This window comes from Micromys minutus (genome assembly GCF_963924665.1).
Source record: "Micromys minutus genome assembly, chromosome: 17".
In the NCBI taxonomy this organism is placed as follows: domain Eukaryota; kingdom Metazoa; phylum Chordata; class Mammalia; order Rodentia; family Muridae; genus Micromys; species Micromys minutus.
This window is the reverse complement of record NC_137952.1, coordinates 26,705,074-26,728,768: the sequence shown is the minus strand read 5'-3', so window position 1 is coordinate 26,728,768 and position 23,695 is coordinate 26,705,074. Positions and strand designations below refer to the sequence as shown.

The 23,695-nt window shown below is 53.5% G+C and overlaps 1 protein-coding gene across 2 annotated transcripts; it reads right to left on the bottom strand.

Moving 5' to 3' along the window:
* Positions 1 to 686: 686 nt before the first annotated feature.
* On the bottom strand, positions 687 to 22,325 carry BAHD1 (bromo adjacent homology domain containing 1). 2 transcript variants are annotated; one of them, XM_080931016.1, is made up of 7 exons: positions 22,269 to 22,325; positions 5,804 to 7,225; positions 3,638 to 4,020; positions 2,763 to 2,922; positions 2,265 to 2,341; positions 1,517 to 1,608; positions 687 to 892 (listed from the first exon to the last, which is right to left on the bottom strand). In XM_080931016.1, the coding sequence occupies exons 1-7, from the start codon at positions 22,279 to 22,281 to the stop codon at positions 703 to 705; spliced, it is 2,337 nt and encodes a 778-aa protein (XP_080787142.1). In that variant the 5' UTR covers positions 22,282 to 22,325; the 3' UTR covers positions 687 to 702. The 2 variants fall into 2 exon arrangements, with proteins under 2 accessions (XP_080787142.1, XP_080787143.1); XM_080931017.1 differs by lacking the exon at positions 22,269 to 22,325 and adding an exon at positions 20,960 to 21,246.
* Between the last annotated feature and the right edge of the window lie 1,370 nt (positions 22,326 to 23,695).

The following is a 23,695-nucleotide window of genomic DNA, read 5'->3' as shown; positions in this document are numbered from 1 at the left end:
CTGCCCCCACCCTTTCTCCCAGCACACATCTGCTCTTCCAGACATGATGAACTCTATCCTGACCAGTATTCTGGGAAGCCAGACCTGCTGGGTGACCCTTAATGGCAAGCTGACATAAGGCTGACACCCAGGGGTGGGCAGGGTCAACTTGTGCCAGCACCAGTGGCTACTGCAGCGGTAAAGGAAGAAAGCCAGGGTAAAGCCTTGAGTCCAGGAAGAGGAAGTCAAGGCTCGGCTCTCTTGACTCACTGGAACAAGCCAGAGCTGTGCTAGTCTGCAGAGCCTGGTCCCAGGCTGACAGGGAAGCAGTGGGTCACAGTGGGTGAGGTAAAGCTGGCTCCTGCTCCCCTTGGAAGGAGGGCCAGGTAGGCCTGGTTCTGGAAGGATCTTACCCCTTCTACTTGTCCCTGTCCCTCAGGCTTGGCCCAACCTCAGGGAAGACCGAATCTTCAAGAGTCTCCACTCTGGGGTGCACAGATGGGTACCCCAGGCAAAGCTGAGGGTTTAGATACCTTTCTCATATCCTGGCCTCCCTTTCTCCCAAGGGGCCCAGAATCCATAGGGCCCCTGCCCTCCCTCCCCCCAAAGAGAACCACAGGCCAGCAACCCATGGCCCCTTAATCAAGTGCTGTGCTTCAAGCAGTGCCCCCCTGCCCCAGGCCCCATTCTCCCGAAGGCAGCCCCACTGTGAGCATGAAGAGGCTACTGGGGGTTCTTGAGGATGCGGCCATGGCGGAAGTCGTAGACATGGCGGCAAAGGAACACCAGCTCAGGGTCCGTGTCCTCCGGCACTGTGCGGTGTGGTGGGGTGGAGTAGTCTGCAGATGGGGGCACCAGTGCTGTCTTCCGGCTGGGAAGGCCCTCACCCCGGCGCTTGGCCATGGCACAGAATCTGTAGTGACACACAATAACTGCCTTTAGCACAGTTGCTTTTTCAAGAAAACCAATTCCTTCCCCATCCCAACACTGAGCTGGAACTGAGAGGTGACATGGTTCTACTCTCACCCAAGGCTGTCACCTGCCAACTTCAGTTGACTTCAGCCCCTTGACACATACATCTTCCAGGGCCCTCTCTCTTCAATATCTCTCATTTTTCTAGACTTCTCTTAAAACGGTGGTGGGCCACATGATCAGAGGGCAGGCTTAAACTGTGCTTACTCTCCAGCTTCCTCAGTAGGGACAGCTCTGCTAATTAAAAACAACACTAACCAAGTGTGGTAATACATGCTTTCTATTCTAGCACTCGGGAGGCAGAGGCAGGAGGATCACTCTGAGTCCAAGGCCAGCCTGATCTATAGAGTGAGTCCAGGACATTTGGACTATCTGTTTCAAGCAAACCAAACCAAACCACAACAATAAAAAAGGTGTTCGAGGAAGGTTTTAGAGAAGAACACTGAGTCCATAAAACTCTGGGTCTAGAGAATAGTTATATCCTTCAAACTTCATGCAGTTCCCCCAAATCACCCTAGCTGAGTCTGAGGGAAGAGGCCAGGTGCTGGTGCAGGGTACTACCCACCTGCAGTACTCAGCGAAGGTTAGCACATAGCACTTCTCTTCAATGCAGGCCACACTGTTCTGGTCCTGATGTCTCGATGCAAAAACTTCATTCTGCAAAGGCTCAAGGAGAGACAGGAGCAGCTTAGTTGGTTATGGGAGCTAGAAGGAGGCATCTAACTCCAGGAACATACTGGCCTTAGCCACCTTCAGCAAGTGAGGGAGGGAGTCAGTGTAGTGTAAGTCCTGACCCGACTGCCCACGCCGGCCCCGAGAGGAAAGGAGACTGATCCCTATCTCCCTCATGAAATGAAACGTCCCACCAATGGGACAGTGTGCTAGTGTCAGCCTTTAACTCTAGCAGTTGTGTGTCTGTGAGTTCAAGGCCAACTTGGTCTATCCATATCAAGTCTCAGGCTAGCCAGAGCTATGTGGTGAAACCTTGTCTCAAAAACAAAAAGCAAAGCAAAAGGAATAAAAGGTGTGTCTGGCCAGCCCTCAGCCTGTAGGCACTCAGCTAGGTTCCGAGTGCTGCTGGTACTGAAATGGGCTCAGTGAACAGAGCTACCTCAACATCCTGTGGTTAGAATCTAACTGCTCACTCCCATTTTCAAAGCTCCTGGATCATTATTCCCATTTGAAACATAAATTGGGACAGTGTTTGGGAGAGGCTAAACCCCAGGGGACTTAGCTGCCTCCTAGCTGTCCCCTCCCTACCCGTGTTTAATGCCACAACTTACTCTGCCCCCTCCCCGTGCCAGGCAGCTCACCTCATGCATGCTGGGGCTGCGGCCTCCCTGTAAATGCTCAGGCCTGTAGTACCACAGGAGGCTCATCATCAGTTCTCCTAGGGGACAACAGAAGAGGTCATGGCTGGAGCTGGCAACCCTGCTTATTTAAGACAGGCTGGCCACCCGCCCGAGAGCTTTGTCCAACCCCAGCTACTGGCCCAATCCTGCGGGCTCTGGCCACCTGTGTCCTCTGACCAAAGCCAAGCATGCAGCAGCCCGGAATGCTGTTAGACATGGAGAGGTGGGAAGAAGGCTCTGGCGGGTGAGGTATGGGCAAGTGCTCAGGCTCTGGTGGCTAACAGAGTGAGTGCACAGATTTGACTCAAGTCACGAGGTCGCTACAGCTTCCACAGGAGACAGACCCCAGATAAAGGGTCAGCAGATGGCCAGGAATGGTGGTCTTGTACCAGGCCAAACTCTAGGCGGGGGCCAACTGGGGGCAGCTGTTCCTTTGGCTCCCATCTGAGGAACAGGTACCTGACTCAGGGTTCTCCCAGAGGGCAGAGATTTTGGCCACATAAGGTGTAGACGTCTTTCTTGGGCCTGACTTGAGGAGGACAGTGTCTCGGACTCGGATTGTCTCTCCATGTCGCTCAACTGCCTGGTAACTCTTTCGGATAGCAGGTTCCGGCTCATCCTGGGCAACGAACCAATGACATAAACACGTTTTCAGAGCCATGCTCAGCGAGAACAGAGGGAAGCAGAGAGGAACAGCCACTTTCCTCCATCAAGGCAGTCAACCCACTAAGCACAGCCACAGGCTGGGTCCTCCTCTCCAAGCCTGGCTTTGGGGAGATTGAGGGCGGGGAACTCTTATGCTTGGAAAAAGTGACTGGTGGGAATGTGGCTGGCTCTCTAAGCATCTGCACTAATGGCGCAGTCTGAATTTGCACCCTTAAATAACCATTTTTAGTGGCAAAGCCTGGGTCAAGGTACCTAAGCCTCGGTTTCCGTTTCTGTAACAGACGGTAGAGGTGCACTACACATGGTAGTGGTGAGAATTAAAGAGGACAAAGCATGCACAGTGCTCAGCATTTTGGTTGATACAGCTTCCACTTCCCAGTGTTGTTCTATCATTTAACTTTCACCCCAACTCTTCCTATACATTCTCTCCAGAAGATCCCCATTTTAGTGTAGGGTGGAAGGTGAAGAGGAAGCTGAAGACTTAGGTCAAGGAGAATAAGTGACAAACAAAAACTACCAGGGCATGTAGTACAGGACTGGGGGAGGGGCGGCGGCTGGGAGCAACAGGATTGGTTCCTGAAGTGAACCAAGTAGCCAGACCCATCATATTACATGTCCTGTGTCCTATTGCCCCTACCTGTTCCCATCAGCTAAGAGCTAACACTCACCAGGACATACACTGCCTTCTCACAGGCAGCACCTACAGGCACCCAGCCATTTGTGCGGCGGCGCCGGCGGCGGCGGGGACGTGGGCGCTGGGCACGTGGCTGCTTGGGGTGGCTGGGCCTGCGGGCAGCCTTGCTCCTCACAGTGTGCCGGCAGCTGGAGCCTGTGCGCAGACCTGACTTGGAGCCACTTGGAGGCTTGGCGCTCTGAGGACATGCCCGGGCTACTGTTTGGGGCTCCGAGATGGGTGTTTGAAGATGAGGGATAGGCTCTGCTGCAGGTGGCACACTGGGTACGGGGCATCCCGGGAGGGGGTGAGCAGGCGAGGCTGGGTGGCCAGCTTCTGGGAGAGTAAATTCCAATTGGCCGAGCGACCTGCAGCCTTCTAGGAAAAGGAAAGTGGGTCAAGGCAGGAAGCATCAACAGTGACCCCTTTAGGGTCTACATTCAGGTCTCAAGCCTCAGTTAGTCCCAAGGTACAACCCAAACGTCACAGAGACGGCAGATGGGACAGGGCTTTCTTCACTTGGGAACTGGACTGCAGACATTTATGTGTCACTAACAGGACGGAGTGACAGCAAAAACATCTTCATTAGATCTGACTTAAGCTTCTCTAGGGTTTTCATGGTACTGAGGAGCAGGGATTCTGGCGTCAGACTGGAATACGAGTCCCACACCTACCACTTAACAGCCACGTGACCTCAGGCAAGTCACTCAGGCCCCTCTGAGAAATGTTAAGTAGTGCTTTCAAGTATGACACAGAATTTCCTGTTTTCCTTATTTACATATTAACTCATTTCACCCTTACAACATCCCTGAGGTAGGTACTATTACACTTTACAATGAAGGAAATAGACAGGGCAGTCTCTGGCTTATCCAATGGGCATGAGGATGGAGGGGTGGGGGGGTGCATTTCAATCCAGGTACCTTGGCTGAGTCTGCCTAATTACACGCCTTATGACCCGTGTGTCAAGCACTGAGAACAGTTCTTGGCACACAGTGCTCACTGGTGGTCTTACTTATCAAGGTGAGGGTCTAAGGAAAAGCCAAGAAGCAGCCTACTCTTGTTTCTTAGGACTCAGATTCATGCTAGAACCTGATATAACCAGTCTGTCCAGAGCCAAGTGGTCTATAAAGTTGTTTTATAGACCCCTACATGAAGGGATATGGGGAGAGGAAGGAAGAACATAGAGAAGTCCCAGCCCTCACAGGGCAGACCTGCTAGTCAGGATGGCTTTAGTCACCTCATTTCTACTCAGAAGCTGGAGAAAGCAGCCTGGAGAGACAGGTGTGGGCAACCTTACCAGTCTAATGCTGTTCATGTTGGGCATAAACCATTCCAGTGTCTGAGCCAACCATAACAGAGAGCACTGCTAGTCTCTTCTCCTAGGGCCACTCACCCTGTCTACACACAACTATTCACACATGCCATGTCTGGGCACTGTCTTTTTCAAAGCCGGTATAGCTGGAGCTCCCACTACACCCGGAACAACTTCCTGAGCCCATAACCTTCCTATGGTTGCTAAACTCAGCCAGCATTCAGACAGTCTCTAGAACACAAAGAATGGCAGCTCTCCAAGGGAAGAGGGAGAGCCCAGGACAGAGCGCACACGGTAAAACCCTAGTTTGATTCCTTCTCCCCAAGGACTGGGGACTGAGCTCCCTGCATACATACCAGGTCAACATTCCTATCATGGCTGAGCCCCAGGACCTTTTCAGTTTCTGTTAGAGATGGAGTCTCTTTCTATAGCCCTAGCTGGCCTTAAAGCATGACTCAGTCTTCCATGTTGCTGAGCTTATAGACTTGTACCACAGGGCTTACAGAAGGCCCTAACTCCTGTACCTAGGAGTCTAAGGGGAAGTCCCAATATGGAAGGAAAGACCTTGTCCTGTTCCATGGCAATGTTAATTCACTTCCAAACTGAGAAATCTCACTGACAGTCTAGGCAAAGCAGGTCCTAAGAGCTAAGCATGGGGCACTTTCCTGGGGCTGCTCCTAGGCGGAGAACATTGCCTAAATGAGTAGAGACCTCCCTTCTCAAAGTTCCCTGCCTCCCAGGTAGTACATATAAACCCAACAGAGCTTCTGTGCAGAGCTAGATCCCAGCCTCCTGAGATGCCATGTTTTAAAACCCCCCTAGCACACCATGTGTCCCCACAAGGCTTACCTGCGGTAAAAGGCATTTTATAAGGGCAGCCACCACAGGTAGTGCCAATGTGTGTGCGAGGCAGAGGCAATACTCCACAGATGCTGTAGCCATTCGCTCCAGTGTCCTCACTAGAGCAGTATCGAGATGCGCTCCAAGGAGGGTGCTGGAAAGGGACGCCGGAGGGTACTGAGCTTGGGGCCATGAGTAGCCCCTCACTGGGGGCTGCCACTGGAGACAGCTTGCCTTCTGGGAGCATGGGGCAAGGGGAGTAATTCCCACATTGTAGCCCACCTTGGCCACAGTACAGGTAGAAGCTGCCCAGTGCAGTGAGCTCAGGCCCTCCACATGGACCACTATAGTCAGCTGGATTGCCAGGCATCGGCAGCGGAGACAGCTGAGGTGCAGGGAAAGAGGGCTGATGCAGCTCCTGCTTGGGGGCTGGTGACTCCTCGCCTGGTCGTCCAGGCTCTGGCTTCAGGGCTGCCTGTCCACCCATCAGTAGAGGCAGGTTGGGGCGCAAGGGGTTCTCCAGAGCTTTGCCTGGGGCCTGGGGAGATGGCTGGTTGGCTGGCCCACGAGGCGGAGCAGATGGCCAATGCTCCTCAGGCTGCTCTTGCCAGTTGGGGGGCCCTGTAGCCTCCCCAGAGCCAGCCCCTTGCCGTGCCTTGGGACAGTTCTTTCCATTGACCTTCGGCCGCAGGACCTTGGGTGCCAGGGGCTCAGAGGAGCGCCCATCTGCTTCTGCTTGGGCACGAGAAGGTCGAAGAGGTAGCTCCCGCTCCTGGCTGAGTTTTAAGAAGGCAGCGGCGTTTAGGCTAGCCAATCTCTTGGGAGCTGGATCTCCATCTCGACGGGTACCTTCATCTGGGGCTAGCTCTGGTGACAGGTCCCTACTTCCTTCTCCAAGATCTCCCAGCCGAGGTCGTTTCTTAGAGAAAGACCAGGACCCCGTGGCCCGGTCCCGGCTACGGTGAGAGTCCCCACCTCTGCTACGGCGGGCACCTGCCAGGCTGCTGGTGTCCTCTCTCTCCAGCAGCAGATTATTAAGGGCCTCCGCATTAAGGGAGGCTAGGCGCCGCTTGCGGGGCTGCACAAGACCAGCATCCTCACTGGACGGGGTTGGACTAGGGGGCTTGGGCAGGTCAGGGGGCAGCTCATCAGCCTCATCTGCACTTCGTGGACCAGCCACATTTTCCAGGCGAGTCAGCAGCACTTTGCAGGCTTTGGGCTTCTCTGGGACCAGTGAACGTTTGCGCAATGGGTAGTTCTTGCGCCGCCCCGTAAGGTGCCCAGGGCTCGCAGGCATGCCTGGCTCCACGTCTTCAGCTCCCTGCTCCATACTGCTGTCTTCCATCTGCAGGGGCTCCCCTCGGCCAGTGGGGCCGGAACTCAGCATAGAAAGGGACTTTCTTCGAGTGTGTGTCATGGAATCCCTCCAAGCTGCAGGTCAGAAGGCAGGCAATGAGAAGACCTGTAACTTTTCCTCCGCTGCAGCCCACCCTCCTTCACCCAAAGCGGTTCCTGCTCACTCCTGCTCGTCCTCTGCCTTGTAGTTTCCTAGGGCTAGGCTTCTAGGTACACACAGGTAAGACGCTCAGTAGCTATTCAAGGACTGGCTCCCCTTCTCTCCTAGACCCCGTGAATTAAGTTCGGAAAGCTTGAGAGTGCCGCAGATAACAGTGCCAAGGCACAGGAGGAGCGGAAAACGACGATCAGACCTCCTTTTCTCCCCACTGGACACTCAAGAGGGGCTCTGAAAACACAGGCGGAGCAGGGCTAGGTGATAGGAGCACGGAGCATTTCAGAATCATGGCCAAAGCACTGCCGACTGCTCCCCCCATCCCCCCCTTCTGAGACTAGCCACAGGAGGGAAAAGATGGACAGAGTTGAGTTGAAGAACTTGCCTGCCAGGCAGGGGAAGGGCAGATCCATTCTATCACGATACTTTACATGAAACGTAAAGCAAGAGGGCCTTAACTGAATCTTTCTGGAAAATCCCTAAGAGATGTGAGACCTGAGTGTGCCCTAGGAAGCAGCCCTCACACAATATGGTTCAGATTCTAGAGAAAGGCAGCTTGTGCCACTACTGGTAAAGGACATTAGGCTAGGATCAAAGCCAGCAAGGAGACAAAGTGGTGTTCCCTCTAAGTTTTGCCCTGTCCCTAAGTTTTTCTTGATAAGCAAGGTGTCAGGTAGGGGGCAGAAAGGGCAAGGGGGTTGCCCCAGGAAGCCTGAGGATACCCATGACCAGGCATGATCCCCTAACTTCGATTTTGTTGAGGTCCCCTGTACACATGTGGGGCAGCCTGATCCCGAGTTCTAAGTGACAAAGGCCAGACAGAGCCGGCAGAACTGTGCACTGCACACTTGTATGTAAAAACAATGCACAACTGCAGGGGCGAGGGAGTGTGGCCAGACTATAGAGCCATTCACTTCCCAACGCACAAAGGCTGCCAAGCAAGGTGCCAGACAGTGCACGCTCCTCCTCAGGCACCTCAGGAGTCTTCCCACCCTGCGGGTCAGGCTTTTCAGCTTAGTTTCCCCACTGTTATTCATTCTGAGAGAAGGTCTTGATGGGCTGAGGATTAGCCCTGAAAACCCAAGCCTGAGCACTCCAGGCTTTGCCAAGTTTTCTCCAGTTAGTTCTTTGGTCTTGGGCTAGTGGCAGGGTTCTCTGTACAGACACACTACACTAGCATAGAAAGGGTGCTGAGAAAACTCAGCTGACAGGGCAGTGGAGACAACCCTCAAGGAGAAAGGACGGGGAAACTGGGAAAGGGAAGAAGCAATGGCATCACATGGAGACCTGCTACTGTCCAAAACCAGGCCCCAGGCACATCGGAGTCACAGAAGCAAATCCATTCATTCCTAAATGGCAGAGCTCTGAACAACCTCAGGACTCTGTGAAGCTCTTTTTTCTGCTTTCAATCAGTGACCACTGTCCTGGCTGTTCAGCATACTCACCAGCATGCCCCCTTCACTCTCAAGCACCCAAGCACAGACAACCCACAGATCCTTTTCTCAAACCAGAGTGCCCTGTGCTGGAGCAGCCAAGAGCAAGCACCACCACCACCACGAACACATCTGCATTTCCGGGCAGTTTAAGCCCTACTTCCCCATCCCCGAGGAGCTTGGAGATGAAGGACGAGCGATCAGACAATACAGCTAAACATGGGTTGAAGCCCCTCAACAGGCCCCAAGTTGCCAGAGCAGCTGGGCCTGAGAATGGCTGGGGGCCAAGGGTGAGGTCACCTGGTCCTGTGGCCTTTGAACACATGGATACCAAGTACAGAGCAAAGGGGGGTGGGAAAGGGCACAACCGGAGAGCAGCACGGCTGGAAGGGCTGTGGGCGGGGAGGAGACAGCTGCCTGCTGTGAACTGTTACCTAGGTGTGCCGACAGTCCTTGATGCACTCAAGTCTTTCCCTCTTAGCACCCTAGAGGTTCCCAAGCAGACTGGTGGGAAGAAAAGCAGGTCACTCTCAGGAGACTATCCCTGGAGTGTATGTTCCCTGTAGAGATGGTTTTCATTTTAAACTCCATTCGGTACTCGGGGAGCCTTTGCTTCCCCCCTTTCCCCCAGGGCTGAACATTAGGGAGCAAGTCCTGTTTCCAAGCCAAGCACAGGAGCCTCCCGCTAGCCTCCTCTGCATCTGCCAAACCTCCTGTTTGTCATTGGCCAAAGACTGCCTGGGCCATCAAAGCACATTGTGCAATAACCTCCAGCTTTCATGTGGTGCCTTGGTGGCCGTCTTGAGGAGAGGCTGGGGTCTCTGCTGCCAGCTTCTGCTGTACTTAGATATTGGAGAGCTGGTGTGAGTCATGTTCAGAAGCACCAGTGAGAACCTCAGCAGCAGCTTTTCCCTGGGGTGGGGCTGGGTGGAGGGGCTTTCAGCTTGCGCTCGTGGGGTGTGTGTGTGTGTGTGTGTGTCCTCCAACCAGAGGGAAGGAAATCCCAAGCATGCAGTAGGCCTGGCCCTGATTCCAGGACAGATGTCCTGGAGGCTCTCTCATTTACACTAATGCAACCCGGAACTTTGTATGGCTTATAAGTGGTGGGGCTGGGGGTACTTGAGCACTGCTCTTCTGCCTCTGGAACAGCCTACCCCTGCACAAGGATGCAGGCCCCTTGAGAGAAGGAAGCCCCCAGGCAATTACCTTTTACTAAGCTGGTATCAAGCAAGCTCCCACTGGGGAAAACCAGTCTGACTGTCATCAGCTCTAAACAGCTGCCTTGAAGGACAGTGGCTGGCCAGAGGGCTTCTAGGTCAAAGACCCCACAAGTTGAATCCAAAATCCATGAGTATACAGCAAGGCTGGGCAAGCCAGAGTCCCACTGTGTACATCAAAGGCTCCGTACAGAGTGGGTCTGAAGTGTAAGGTGAGTGAGTGGGGCTAGACTTCACTGGGACTGAGGTCTGCCTGAGGCTAGCAGAAGCCATTCCCCAGAAGCAAAGGCAAGATGTTCTGTCTCTTGTGCAGATACCATCCTGATCAATAGACGTAGTTGGTGCACATGCAAAGTGTTAGGTGTCTAGCTGAAGGCTCCAGCAAGGGAGGCCAGGGGCCTTGACTGAGGTCATAATGTGAGTTACTCCCATAAACTAAATCTGCCCCCCACCCCCGTAAGAGGAGATCCTTAGAACTGACTCCTGCTCCCCTTACTACAGTGCCCCAGTCTTAGGGCAGGAGCTGCTCCACCCCTGAAAGGAGTAACCTTTGTCAGAAACACTGGCTTTCTTGAATCTTCTTACTGGAGAAGAGCAACAATCATGTAAAGGTAGAGTCTCCCTTCCATGTACATGTGTAATGGCACCTGGGAAAACAGATGCTTCTGCTGGACTTACGGTAAAGCCAGGCAAAGGTACCACACTGCTAGTCTCTGGTGAAAATCAGACAGACCCGAGCACCTACGGAAGGTGGACCTGACTCTGAGACTGGGCTGCCGCTCCATGGTAGAAGGCTTGTCTAACCAAGTGTGAGGTCCTGGGCTCATTCTACTTTCAACTTTTGCAAGACAAAAGCTGGTTCTATGCCAAATGCATCACTCACCTAAATAAACTCTCTGAACTGGAGGTTCCTTGTCTGAAGTAGACATACCAAATTGAACCTTACTTCCCAGTACTGACAAGGATGGCAAGCAAGACGTTCTGGAGAACAGAAGCTTTCCTCTCCCTCCCAGTCACAAGAGGCGAGGCACCAATCATTCGTTCTCTATAGCAGGAGCCAAGAGCAGCCTGGACTGCCCATCCAAGCATCCAGCCTGCACTTGAACTCTGTTCTGTTACTATTCTGCTATGGACACCCAAATGTCCATCCCAGGGAAAGATGGGGACTTTTCCCTTGTGAAGCCACTATAGGATCAATGGGAGGAGATGGGGCAATCACAGGATGGGGTCAAGGTGGCAGGTGTTCTGCCCACAGTATCTGACTGAGGAGCCACTGAGGTACTACCCCACCCCCCTGCTAAGCACCACCTGCTAAGAAGCAGTGGCCCTGCCAATCTGGCCTCACTTGCTGCAGGTACTCAAGCCACCTTGCAGCTGAGCTTAACTACAGAAACACGTGGGCAGAGAGGACAGCATAGCGCACAACCAAATGGAGCAGGTCCCACCCATCTGGGCGCTGGCAAGTTTTCGATTGTTCTTAGGTCTGGCATCCATCTGAGGAATCACACCTGCCATCCAGAGACACCAGTACTGTTGAGGCCCTATAAAACCACACCTGCTCCTCACAGGTCACAGGCTCCTCTGGGGCCTTTGGGACCCCAGAGACACAGGGTGAATAGCTGCACAGCAAAGGTTCTCGCTCACTCCCGGCAGGCAGGGCCAAGCCAGCTCAGCACAACCTTAAAGCCAGGTCTGACTTTTATCAATTCTGATGACCCCAGCATGATAACCCATGGGCCAAAGCCAGCCAGCCCCCCTTCCAGTAACAGTAAAGGCACACAGAACCCCTGGGGATGGGGGTGTGTGTGTGTGCTACATACTCCCATGTCTGTTAGAGACCAAAGTTCAGGGCAGTTAACAACAGAAATGGTAAGCTCTTGATGGTCAGAAACTGCCAATGCCTCAGTTTGAGGCAAAGCCCCAACAGGCAGGGGCTGAAGAAGGGGAAAAAGGGAGCAAGCACCTTTCCTATCTACAGATCCCTAAACAAGGAGAGTGGGCAGAGAGCTTTGTGCTTTAATAACACCTATGTTCTGTTCCCCGAAACTGACAAGTGAGAAGGAAACCACATGCAATGCCAACTAGTATTTAGGGACTTTCTTTAAACTTTTTTTTTTTTTTTTGCTATGTGCATATGTGTATGAGTGTATATGCCAAGAGAACATGTGGTGGTCAGAGGACACCTTGTGGGGGAGTTAGCTCTCTCCTGCAAGGAGGGTTCTGACACTGAACTCAGGAGTAAGCATGGCAGCAAATGCCTCCGCCCACTGAGCCACGCAGTTGGCCCTAAGGGATTTGTTTACAGGTCCAAACCTCTACCTTAGCCAATTTACTCTCTACTAGCTCTTCCTGGTGCTCCGGTGAGCATTCAGAGCACCCACTGCTCATACCCAGCACCTCTTACAACCTTTGCCCCCACTGTCAGCCCCACACGGCAGAGCTAACCTGATCAAGCTGGAAAAGAGCCTGAATCCCATGCCTTGCTCGGGCTCCTTCTCAAAGCAAGACTTTGTTTATAGGACTAAGTAAGAACATATATCGAGTGCTGAGTATACACCAGGAACTTAATACAAGCCCATTCTCTTTTTTTTCTTCTCATTTTACAAATTGCCCTTTGTGTGCCGAGTTTGGTTTCAACTACATGTATGTATACCATCTGTGTGTCAGAACGGTATCAGATCCTCTGAGCCCAGAGTTACAAACAGCTGTGAACTACTATGTGGGTGATGGGAATCAAACCTGGGTCTGAGCCACCTTTCCAGCCCTAGCCCATTCTCCCCTTTCCCTCCAAGTACCAGGCAAAGGAATGAAAATAAAAGTGCAAAAGCCAGAAATTGGAGAGTGGGCTAGTGGAACGCATGGAGCTGGGGGAAGGGAGGACCAGCTCTGAGAAGGCTGTGATGGGGAGCCCCAGAGTTGGCTGAGTTTGCAGAGGGCACTTCTGATTCATCAATTCAGGGCCTAAGACACACCAGGTGTGTGGTGAGAACAAAAGCCCAGCAGGGAAGGCAGTGCTAGCCAATCCTAAGTACCAGGCTGCAGGACAACAGAGGGAAGAAACTTTTCCTATATTCCGCTGCTGGGTTCCACAAGGGTTACTCCAAGGTGGGGTACAGGATCTCCAGGCCAGGCTCCCTCAAACCCCACTACCATACGCCACACTACCCAGGCTGGGTTAGCAGAAGCAAACTTATGCCTGGGGCCACAACCCATTGCTCTAAGCAGCTGTTTGGAGACAGGAATGGGGACAGCGCTTCCCATACCTCAGTAATGGGCTTTTAGCAACTAAGGAGCAAACCCTGTATTACTGATGCAGCCTTCCTTATTAAGAGTCCACAGCTTACCGACCTGTTCTTCGAGCCTGTCCAGGAGTAAAGAATGTGTACAGGTTCAGCCACCCGGACAGAGTTCTGGATGGACCTCAGAGGAAAAGCATTTCCTTGCCTAACACTTGCAAATCCCCAGCATCAGTAAAAGAAAAGGGGGTTGGGGGTGGATCTTAAGTCAGGCTTGCTCAAGGAGTTTCAGTCAGTCTGGTTAAGACTGGGAGGCCCCCCCCCCCCCTTGGTTGCCAGCTACCTCCCAGTCCTGAACAGAAGTGACCCACCAAGTCAGGAGGAGAGCTCCACCCCAGACCTTCCCAACAAAGAACCTCCTGAACAAGGCTGCCACAAAAAACAAGTCCCAAGGCCAAGCCTTCCAAACATTCCAGCAAGGGAGGGAGTCATAAGGCTGCAATGCTACCTCAACAGGTTGCAAGCCTGGGGGAGGGTTAGGTAGCATCTGACCTCCCCACTACTAAATTCCAGCCACAAGGCAGGCTTACCTGGTGGCTGGCTGGCTCACTGGCTTGACCCACAAGGGGTGAAAACCCTTTATTCAAAATGCTTGGATCTGTTAAGTATTTTAGATTTCTGGGTATTTTCCCTAGCTCATTTTGCGAGCGCACGCGCACACGCACACACACACACACACTCCCTCTCTCTCTCTCTCTTCAGGTACACACAGGTTTCTGAAACATAAAAAATAGGATATGCTCCCAAACAGTTTTGAAAGCAATCCAAGGACTTCACGTGCCTAGATTAAGGATCCCATTGGCCTTCAACTTTTCCCCTCATCCGTGAGAGTCCACAGTGCCTATTCAGATTCATAAATTAATTCATATTTATTCAACGCTTTCACGACCATCCCCTTTTCTCTCCCAATTTGCCCTAGCTACCTCAAGGAAAAGATTCTATTTATTACCATCAACCACCATTAAATACATTTATGACAAAGAATGCCCGAGATGGGCTGGGGATAGAGCACAGTGCTTGCCCAATGCTGGTAGTAATGGGTTTGATCCCTAGCACTGTGTAAAACCAGGCAGGATGATGCACAGCTTTATCCCAGCATCCCAGAGGTGGAAACAGGAGGACCAGAAGTTTAATGTCATCCTTGGTTACACAGCAATTTTGAGGCCTGCCTGGGTTGCACGAGAGACCCTGACTCTCAAAACAAAATAAGCAATAAATCCAGAAAAGATAGGAAGATGGAATCAGCAGCAAAGAGCCAGAGTAAAGACCCATCTCCAAGATGTCTAAGAGGGCAGAGAACTTGATTCACCAGAGCCTCCTACTCTATCAGGAATGCTAATCTGTAATCTGGGTAGCCAGTACCACCTGGCACATGACAATCACTGCATCTACCCTCACAACAGTTCTAGGAAAAAGTTGTTACCATAACATCTTCGGCAGATGGAAACAGATTCAGAAAGTTCATTAAAAAAGAAGAGGAGGAGGATGCATGGAATGGGGGTGGGGGTGCGCGTGCAGGTAAAGGAGCATATTGCCAAGGTAGATGATCTGAGTGTGCACCAACACCAGTGAGCACTAGAGAGCACACACCCTCCCTCCACCCTCCCCTCCTCGCACTATTTATTATAAGCAAGGGCAGAGCCTATACTTTTACCATGTTGCCGCTCTCTAGGGCCTCACACAGGTAGGTGGCTAGGTGACAGCCCAACATAATAGTTTTTCTTGAATTTTCAGTTTAAAGAACTGTTTGTACAGACAGATGTGTTTGTTCACACATCTGTAATCCTAGCACCCAAAGTGAAACAGAAGGATGGAGAGTTCCAAACTGGTCTATACAGGATCTGGTCTCAAAACAAACAAACAGAAAGTTGGTTCAAAGTTCCGAATAAACTCTTATAAGCATTTCCAAAACAAACCCATTACCTAGAAAGTGGTGCGTATTCCAGAGAGAATTTTACAGTAAATACAGAAAAAGCTTTTCCCAGCTCCAATGCAAGCCTATAGTGCTGAAGGAGACCCCTTTCCCCTGACTTAGACTGCAGTGAAGATTCAGGGTGGCCTACACCCCACCTTAACTTATAGACACAGAGTAACTGTTCCTGGCTTCCTTTCTTCAGAGCAGACAATCTCTAGTACTTTCGATTTTCTCTAAACATCGTTCTTCTCCATGTGATTATTTTTCTACATACAATAGAAACCGTGTGAGGACGTACAGGTGCAAGGGACACCAATCCAGGGCTGGGAAGGTCCCAGTTGACCCTGATGGTGCTGTGCTTCTCGAAAACTTTTTAAGATCTCAGGGCATCAAGTGGTACCCTGATAACTATCCTAAAAACACACTTCTTAAACCACCTGGCCACACGGAAAGCTGATAAACAAATTGTGTTGTCCCTAAACATTCTGGACAAGTGACTACATTTGAAGGGCCTACTCTTCTCTCCTGAAGCAGAAAACGGGAAAAGTTGAATTGGTAGAGGCAGAAACTAGATACACTCCTTTATTCCAGGTTGGGAATCAACATATCTATCCTTCCCAAATCTCAGAGAATGCAGAGGCAAGAAAAAATAATCAGACCCAAATAAGTCCTTAGCTAGTACTGATAATCGTTATCTTTGAAAAACCAGTCTTTTCATTAAAGTAACTTGGTTATAGTTATTTTGGAAGTTATCAATTAGTAAGGCCAGACTTAGAGGCAAACTCTCATTTCTCCCTGGCAGAGCAAGCCTGAAGAGAACCCTCCACACTGAGTCATGTAAATAACCATCCTGTGTCAAAGAACAATGACTACCCCAGGACAATGACTACATTCTGGGTCCTCTTCTCCTATCCCAGTGGCCTCTAACTCCTAGCTTTCTCACCTAAGATGCCTGGTATAGCTACACACCTGTCCTGGGACCCAAGGGCAGGATGTTTGAAGCCTATTGCTTTCTTCTACCTCCTTTAGGCATCTTATACCTCATCAGCAGCAAAACCAGGAGATGGGCTGGAGAAACATAAAAGGAGTTGACACTCAAGCCAGTCCATTTTAGTCCAGTTATGTAGCTCCCATAAAAACTAGTCAGGATCTCATCATTGAAGACCTCCCAGGCCTAATGTGGTAGATGTGAGCAGCCAGGAGTCAGGAGCTGCAGAACCTCAGCACTAGGTGTCAGGAGCCTTTGCTCTGGAGATCACCTGGTATTTCCCATCTTTTGAGGGCTAAAAGACACGAGTTGACCCATTAAGACAAGGCCAAGCCCACAAAGCTAGAGAGCGCCTGCTGAGGCTGCATCAGAACCAAAGTCCCTCCAAAGTCACAAAGGAAACAAGCTTTGCCAGACTGTGCTAGCAAGCTCCCATAAATACTGGGGATGGGGTAGTGCTACTTATGTGAAATGCTTCCCCATTGAGAGATGCTGCTTTATTTACATTCTTCACAACCCATTCATAAAAAGGAGGCCCTTTAATGTCGGGACTGTTCATATAATGCTCCATAAACTCGGCAGCTCTGGCTGGCAGCTTTAGTACAACACAGGCTACTTTTCAGCTCTGGGGACTTCCCCCCCTTTGGATTTTTTTTTCTCCTCCTTAATGACTCACCTTTTGACAGGGCATTGAGGCCAGATGTTGCCTGAGCAAGACCAAGAGGAACAAAAGTAGATAAAATGAAAACATTGTAAGTCCTCTTAGCCACTAAGATGGATCGGCGGAGAGAAATGAAAATAATTAGCCAATTTTCACTGAACTCCAGTTTCAAGTAGATATGCTAGGTTGAATTTCTTTCAGGTCTACTGAAATTTTCTTTTTGACTGCTATCCAATTCATGTCTCTTAACACGGGAGCATAAGGAGGCAGGCACTTCCTCTATCTCTACAGAAGAGAGAAGGGCTCATTCTGGACTGTAATTTGCATCATGGATGCATAAATTAAAAGGTTGTTTCCTCTTCTGATGGTTCTAGAGCTGCTGGCTCCAAGAGGGACAAAAATTGCTCAAGGTGAGGAAATGTCCCTGAAGAGGGGAAGGACTGTGTTCCCAGATGCGTGCCTGTGCAGGCAGATGAGGAGAACACTCAGGGAGAGGCTTTCTGAGGTGGCTTTTCTGTTGCAGTAAAAGGTAAGTAGGATTTTTTTTTCTTAATTGACGGGGAGAGGTCTGCATTGCCATGGCAACTGTGAGGGGTGGCCTTCCCGATTGGAAGGTAAATGCTGGTTCATTAATCATCAAACTGGGGCACAACTGAAAGGTTTGGGGGGAAGAGAGGATGGGTGGGGGTATGTTTCTTTATCACCTAACTCCAAACCAGTCATCAGTCTTCTCCCACGCCCCCAATGGTCTAGGCTTGATCATCAATACACCAACTTCTGAGACAGTTGAACAAAAGCCTTTTTTCCCCAAAGCTGTACCTCGGGACAGACATAACCCCCAAAGTCAGTAAAAGCACTTACTATAAAAGGAACCCCACAATCCCACCCATGGGACTGACCCAGGTTTATTTTTCTTCTCTGTTCTCCAGTGTTTTCTTCCTTCACTGACATCCAGACAAGAAGAGGTGAAGCGTATGGATCCATGCAGCACGGACAGCAGGTAAGTAGCAAACACACAGCAAAGCTGGGTACAGAAGGAGAATGGTCCACGGGGACTGGACAGGATCACAGCCCCTTCCCAACTCATGTCTGTGTGGTGTCATGTGAACCACCTACAGGACTGACTCTTCAGCAGATGGATCAGAAACAGCAGTTAACAGGCCCATGGGCAGAGCCTCACAAACATGCCCTTTCACAGAAGAGGTCAGAGACCTCCAAGGACTAAATCCACACTAGCAGTTCTAGAAGAGCCAAAGGTTCTCCATCCCCACTGAATTCCACATCACACAACCCTGAGAGGAAGATTAGATCACACAACAGATACACACGTTTAACTCATTACTCCAACCCTTAAGAACCTTCTAATCTACAGAACACTTGTGAAGACACCATGTTCGACAAACCGTTTTCATGAGCTCCCTGGCCTGACCAACACCAAGACAATGGACAAGTGAGAGGGAAGGAAGGGTAGGAGCTGGGAGCAAAGGGCAGGAAGAGACAAAAGTGCTCGGCGTGACCAGTGACAGCCTTAGGGACACTGTCTAGGGTCAGACTGCAGGAAAAAGCCGCAAGCACAAGCTAGGGAGTAAGAAACTGACTCGTGGAAGGGGTGCTGTGGGAGAAAGATCTGCTAGCTGTGAACAGACTGGACCAGAAGAGCTAGAGAGAGCAGGAGGAAAACGACACAGAGGCATGCCAACAAAAATGAAGGGAGAGACAGAAAAAAGAACCAACAGACAGACACCAGCAATGTAGTGCACACCAGAGAGGGGACGTACTAGTCCCAGGCTAGCCTGGGTTCTCTAAAAAGAGATATAGAGAAAAACAAGGGAGGGAAGGGACAGAAGAAAATGGAGAGTGAAAACATCTCATTAATGGCTCAACTCCCCAGAGCCAGCCCTCCTAACCACTCATCTGACAGACAAGCATCTTCTGCCAGGTTAAACCCCTGTCACAGAGGGAAATGTTATTTTGGCAATTCCCACCTTCCGGCAGCCAAACCAGGTCACCCTTCTGACTGCCACCAAAGGAAATCACATCCAGTGCAACCCCAGCAAAAGAATATTCTCCAGCCTCCTCTGGATTTTAGACATACAATTAAACTCTCTCAAACAAACTTCAGTCTCTTGTGTGAAGTAATATCCTCCTTTCCCCACAAGCCTCAACTCCACCCAAGCTGGGGTCCAGACTCTCCTGGGGAGAGAGATGGGGTGCTATGAATGAACTGCACACCCCGCTGTTCCTGCTCCTTTGGCAGACAGCAGCGTTCTCAAGGTGGGCTTAGAGCCAAACACAGCCGAGCGCTGCTCTTGACCAGTCCCACTGGTGTACCACTCCAACCCAGATTTTTCTCAGCAAAAGGCCATATTCTCAGCCGTTATCTGCCCGAGTCCCCGCTCTTCCTGTTCCCAACCTAATCACATGAAGAGGGCCGTGGGAGCTGAGTGGATTCTCACAAACGGGTAAACAGCACACAGCCTAGAGGTGCTCACCGCTGAGGGTAGCAGCTCTCTCATAGCTTAAGCCAGAGATTCCAATGTGTCCTCGGATAGTGGTGTCCCCGGGAAATGTGGTCCCTCTGAGGCTCTTTCCTTTTTGGTAGAAGAGGGGGAGGAACGAGCCAGGTGGTATAAAAGAGAGCTGGAAACCTTATTTAATGTCATCATCAAATTTCTGCCTCGATTTATGGTCTCAGCTTATCATTCCCCTATGTGGGGACCTTCTTGCCTAAGGAAAACTGCTACAGCAACAGTGAAGGCATCGCCAAGCACAGTGGGTGTGTGTGTTGGGGGGGGTGGGGTCCCTTAGTCCCAATCCAAGTAGCTGTCTGTGCTCTTAGAGACTGCCGACAATGGGCCACTAGGAGACATCCCAGGTGGAGTTAAACCTCCACCGATAGGCAGACTTGCTGAAAGCCTCTCACTGCTAGCTGGTTCTGCTCGCCTCTGTGAGTCCACCAGCCCATTCACCACCGGCCAGGGCACTCGGTGCGCACACCCCCAACCCTGCCCCTCCGCCTTGGCTAAGTCGACCCCACTCTTCCCGGAGCCGCGAGGATATCTGCGGCTACAGCCCAGAGCCAGTGCCGCAGCTCCTCCCGGTGGACGCCCCGGCCCCCGCAGTCCCCAGGGCAGAGTCCGGCCCCGTGCCCGCCCCTTGGGGTGGGTGCCCCGGACTCGCTCCCCTCCCCGATACCACTACCTGCGCCCGCTCGGGCGCCGCCTTTGTCCGGCTCTTCACCGCCGAGCGGGCCCCTTGGGCCCGACCTGACCCGGCCCCCGGCCCCAGAGGAGAGGCGGCGGGGCTGGCAGGGCACAACCAGGCCGGGCCTGGAGCACCGGGTCCGGCTGTCACTTGGAGGCGGTCTGACAACTTCGATTCCCCCCGCCCCACCTCGGACTCGGCCGCCGCCCCGCAAGGTCCCCACAGGGCCTCCCGCGGCCCACACTCGCTGTTCGAACCGGTCCCCTTCCGTCTTCGGCGCCTCCCTTCCTTCAGCCCGACCCGATCGGGTCCACACTACCCCTCACCCTGACGCGGCCCCCATCCCCACCCCCCCTCCGGCAATTGCCGGTCAGCTCCCAACAACGGAGGGCGCCCCCCACCCCGAGAGGGCGCTCCCGCGGCGACGCCCCCAGCCGCGGCCCCTAGCCTCGGGGACCACGATGGGGGAGGGGGCTTGGCGGGGGCCTGGCCGCCCGCGCACTCGGAGGCGAGCTGGCTCCGCCGCGGCAAGGAAGCACCCCGCGTCCTCCCGCCCTCCGTAGCCCGGGACGCCCGCGCCGCCGCCGCCCGGCCAAGCTGCCACCCTGCGGCCGCCACCCACCCCGCCCCCGGCCTGCGAAGCGGGCGCCCCCCGGGGGCTGTCACCTCGAGGCGCGCAGTGCTCCCCGATGGCGGGACCGCAGCGCCGGACCCGGGGGAGGGAGGCGGCGCGCGCGGGCGGGCAAGCAGCCGCACCTGCTTCTTGTCGTCCGTCCGTCCCTTCCCGGGGCTGGCGGGGGCGGCGGCGCGGCGCGCTCGGCGGGGCGCGCTGACGGGCGGCCGGTCCTCTCCCTTTTGCTAGTCCGCCTACCCAGCTCGTTCGCTCGCTCTCGCTCGTTAGCCCTCCCCTTCCCCCTCCTGGATCCCGCTTCCTTGCTCACCGGGACGAGCGGCGCGGACGGCGCGGCTTTGGGCGCCCGCAGGCCCTGGCCGGGCTGGAATCCGGCGGCTGGAACCCCCCGGGGGCGCTCAATTCCCGGGCTCCACGCTGCTGCGTCAGCGCCTCCTCCTGGGGGCCGGGGCCGGGCGGGCGGAGCGGGGGCCGCGGTCGGGCGGGGCCGTCGGGGGGGGCGGGCGCGCCTGGCCGGGGCGGGCAGAGGGCTAGGGCCGGACGGGCGGGGCAGGCGGCCGGACGGGCGAGCAGCGGGGGCCGGGCTCCGGGATCCGCTACGCCGCTCGCGGTTCCCCCACAAACTCCCCGAGAGCAGAGCCTCCGCCGCCCTCCTTCCTGCTTCCTCGTCCCCAGCCAATCAGCGGCGCGCCCCTCGGCAAGCTCCGCCAATCAGCCGCCCCGCCCTGCGCTGGCCCCGCCAGCCAATCCGGCCCTCGGCTCCCCCTCCCGGTCTCCAACCAATCAGAATCGTGGGTCGGTCGTCCCGACGCAGGGGGCAGCACGAGGCGGCCGGGGGAGGCGGTGCGGGGAGTGGTGGGGCCTGGGGGGAGGGGTACGGTGCCAAGGGTGGTGGCGGGGGATGATTTTCTTTGCGGGCTTCTTGTATTTTCTCCTGGTCTTTGGAGCCTGAGCCAGTATCCCATGGTGACCTGACCCTGAAGCCCAGCACCTCACTGCAGACCCCCCACCCTGAAAAAAAATCTTAGCGCGCCCCCGCCCTGACCATCACCCTTCTACATCCCTTGTAACCTTTCCAGCACCCGCTACAGTAAACTGAGGGCCGAGGGGACACCCCACCCTACTCAGGCTGCTGCCCCCGTAGCAAAGCTTCGGGAAGACCAACCGAAAAATTCAAGCAAGAACAACACCCCCTTTCCTCCTGAAAGGGCCCCAGACTCGCGCGAAAGGGCCCCGACTGCTGAGAAGCCCCTCCCGCCCTTGCCTCATCTTTCCGACTTCCCTGCTTGCCACGTCTCCTTTCCTTCCTAGCAAGGTCGGTCCTGGCTCGGTAACCCCTCACCCGCATCTCTTTTTCCTCTTTCTGCCCTTCACCTACCGCCCCCACCCCAGCTCCCAATTCGCCCTCTTTCAGAAGCCAAGTGTGGAACCCTCATCCATTTCCAGCTGACAGCAGAGCCTGGTCTGTGAGTCCTTGACACCCACACACCCTCTTCCACCACCGCGGGGAACATCAGAGCTCTCCGGGGGAGAGGGAAAGGGGCGGGCAGCCCAACAGGCGCGGCTGGACACACTCCTTCGCGTCCCCAAGCCAGGGTAGAACCAGTGCAGATACTTACCTAGCTTCCCCATAGTCACCTTATGCTGTGGCTCCGTCTCTCACACCCACAGACGTGCTTTTCCAAGCCTGAGCACGCTCTCGGGGTCAGCTGGGTGGGTGGGCACAGCAGGCTGAGGTCATACGAAGGGGTGGGAAGTCCCTGGGAGGTGCGGGAAGGGGCCGTGTCCTGGACACCTTGTAGCGCCAGAGCCAGCCCAGGACTTCACTTCAAGGAGCCGTAATGTGCACACAGTAGGTTCTTGAGAAATACCGAGTCCACCCCTGAACAAAGCCTCATTCCCAATTCAGGCGGGGGAGGGGCGCTTTGGGAGGTAAAGGAGCAGGAGCAGAAAGGGTAGTGTCAAGTCACCCGAGCCTGGGAGCAGCCGGGGAGGGGCTGGGCCCTGGAACGCCTAGGGCAGAGAAGCGCCCAGAGTGCTGAGGAAGCCTAGTTAGTAAGCAGGAAAAACCGAGCCTTGGAGAGTGGCTTAGGGGCTCCTCCTGCACCAGATACAGTTTCCCCACCTTTCCTAGACCGTGCTACTGACGCTCTGACCCGGGCAGCTTGTAAAGTAACTAGGGCTGCTAGCCTCTGTGAGTGAGCAATACCCTTCCCTCAGGAAGAGAGAGGGAGGGAGAGACAGAGACACACACACACAGAGAGAGAGAGAGAGAGAGAGAGAGAGAGAGAGAGAGAGAGAGAGAGAGAGAATATGAATGACAATCCCAATTAATTTGCCTCCAGAACTGCCCCAGGTCGACTACCTAGTCTCCAGACGGTTTACCAAGGCCGGGCTAAAATCGTGGTGCGCCAACTTCTCAAAGGGCTAAACAATCTTAGTACCTCTGTCCTTCTACTTCCCATCCCTAGGGAAGGCAAAATCCCAAACCTCGGACAGCAGGGCACTGAAGGACTTCTCCCTTCACTGAGCCTCCAAGGCAAAGGTACTCTGCAGTGTCCTCAACACATACAGGCCGGGTATGCCAACCATCTCACAAAATGAGCCCCTCTCCTCAGCCAAGTCCGTTGTCATGTCTCATGATTGACCCCAGTCCTCATCAATTGGGAGTAGAGGGTACCTATGGCCACTTAGGAGAGCAGACTCTGATGAGGAGGGGGGGGGGAGGCTTTGAGAATGTGAGGATCAAGAAAAAAAAATGTAACAGGTCAGAGGGAAAGAAACTCAAGTAGCAGCCCATGTTAAGCCTGGATACTGACAGATACTGTTGCTGGAGTAGGCTTCTTCCTGGCACCTTCAGGTAAAACCCCTGTGGTCCTGGTACCTGAGAAGGTTGACTTATTTGGGACCCAAGTGGAAGGGAAGAGAGAATCCTGATGGTGGAGGAAGACCCAGGAGCTGCTTAGATGGCCCATTCTGCCCAATAGCCAAAGGAACTCTGTCCTCAGAGCTTTCCCGGAGGGTGGCTGGCTCATCAGCCCCAGGA

What these genes read in the sequence shown, in the direction of transcription:
- BAHD1 (XM_080931016.1), bottom strand. An exon ending in CTGGGAGAACCCTGAGTCAG is followed by an intron (nt 2,342 to 2,762) that starts GTACCTGTTCCT and finishes GTTGTCCCCTAG; the next exon opens with GAGAACTGATGATGAGCCTC. An exon ending in GCAGCCCCAGCATGCATGAG is followed by an intron (nt 1,609 to 2,264) that starts GTGAGCTGCCTG and finishes GAGCCTTTGCAG; the next exon opens with AATGAAGTTTTTGCATCGAG.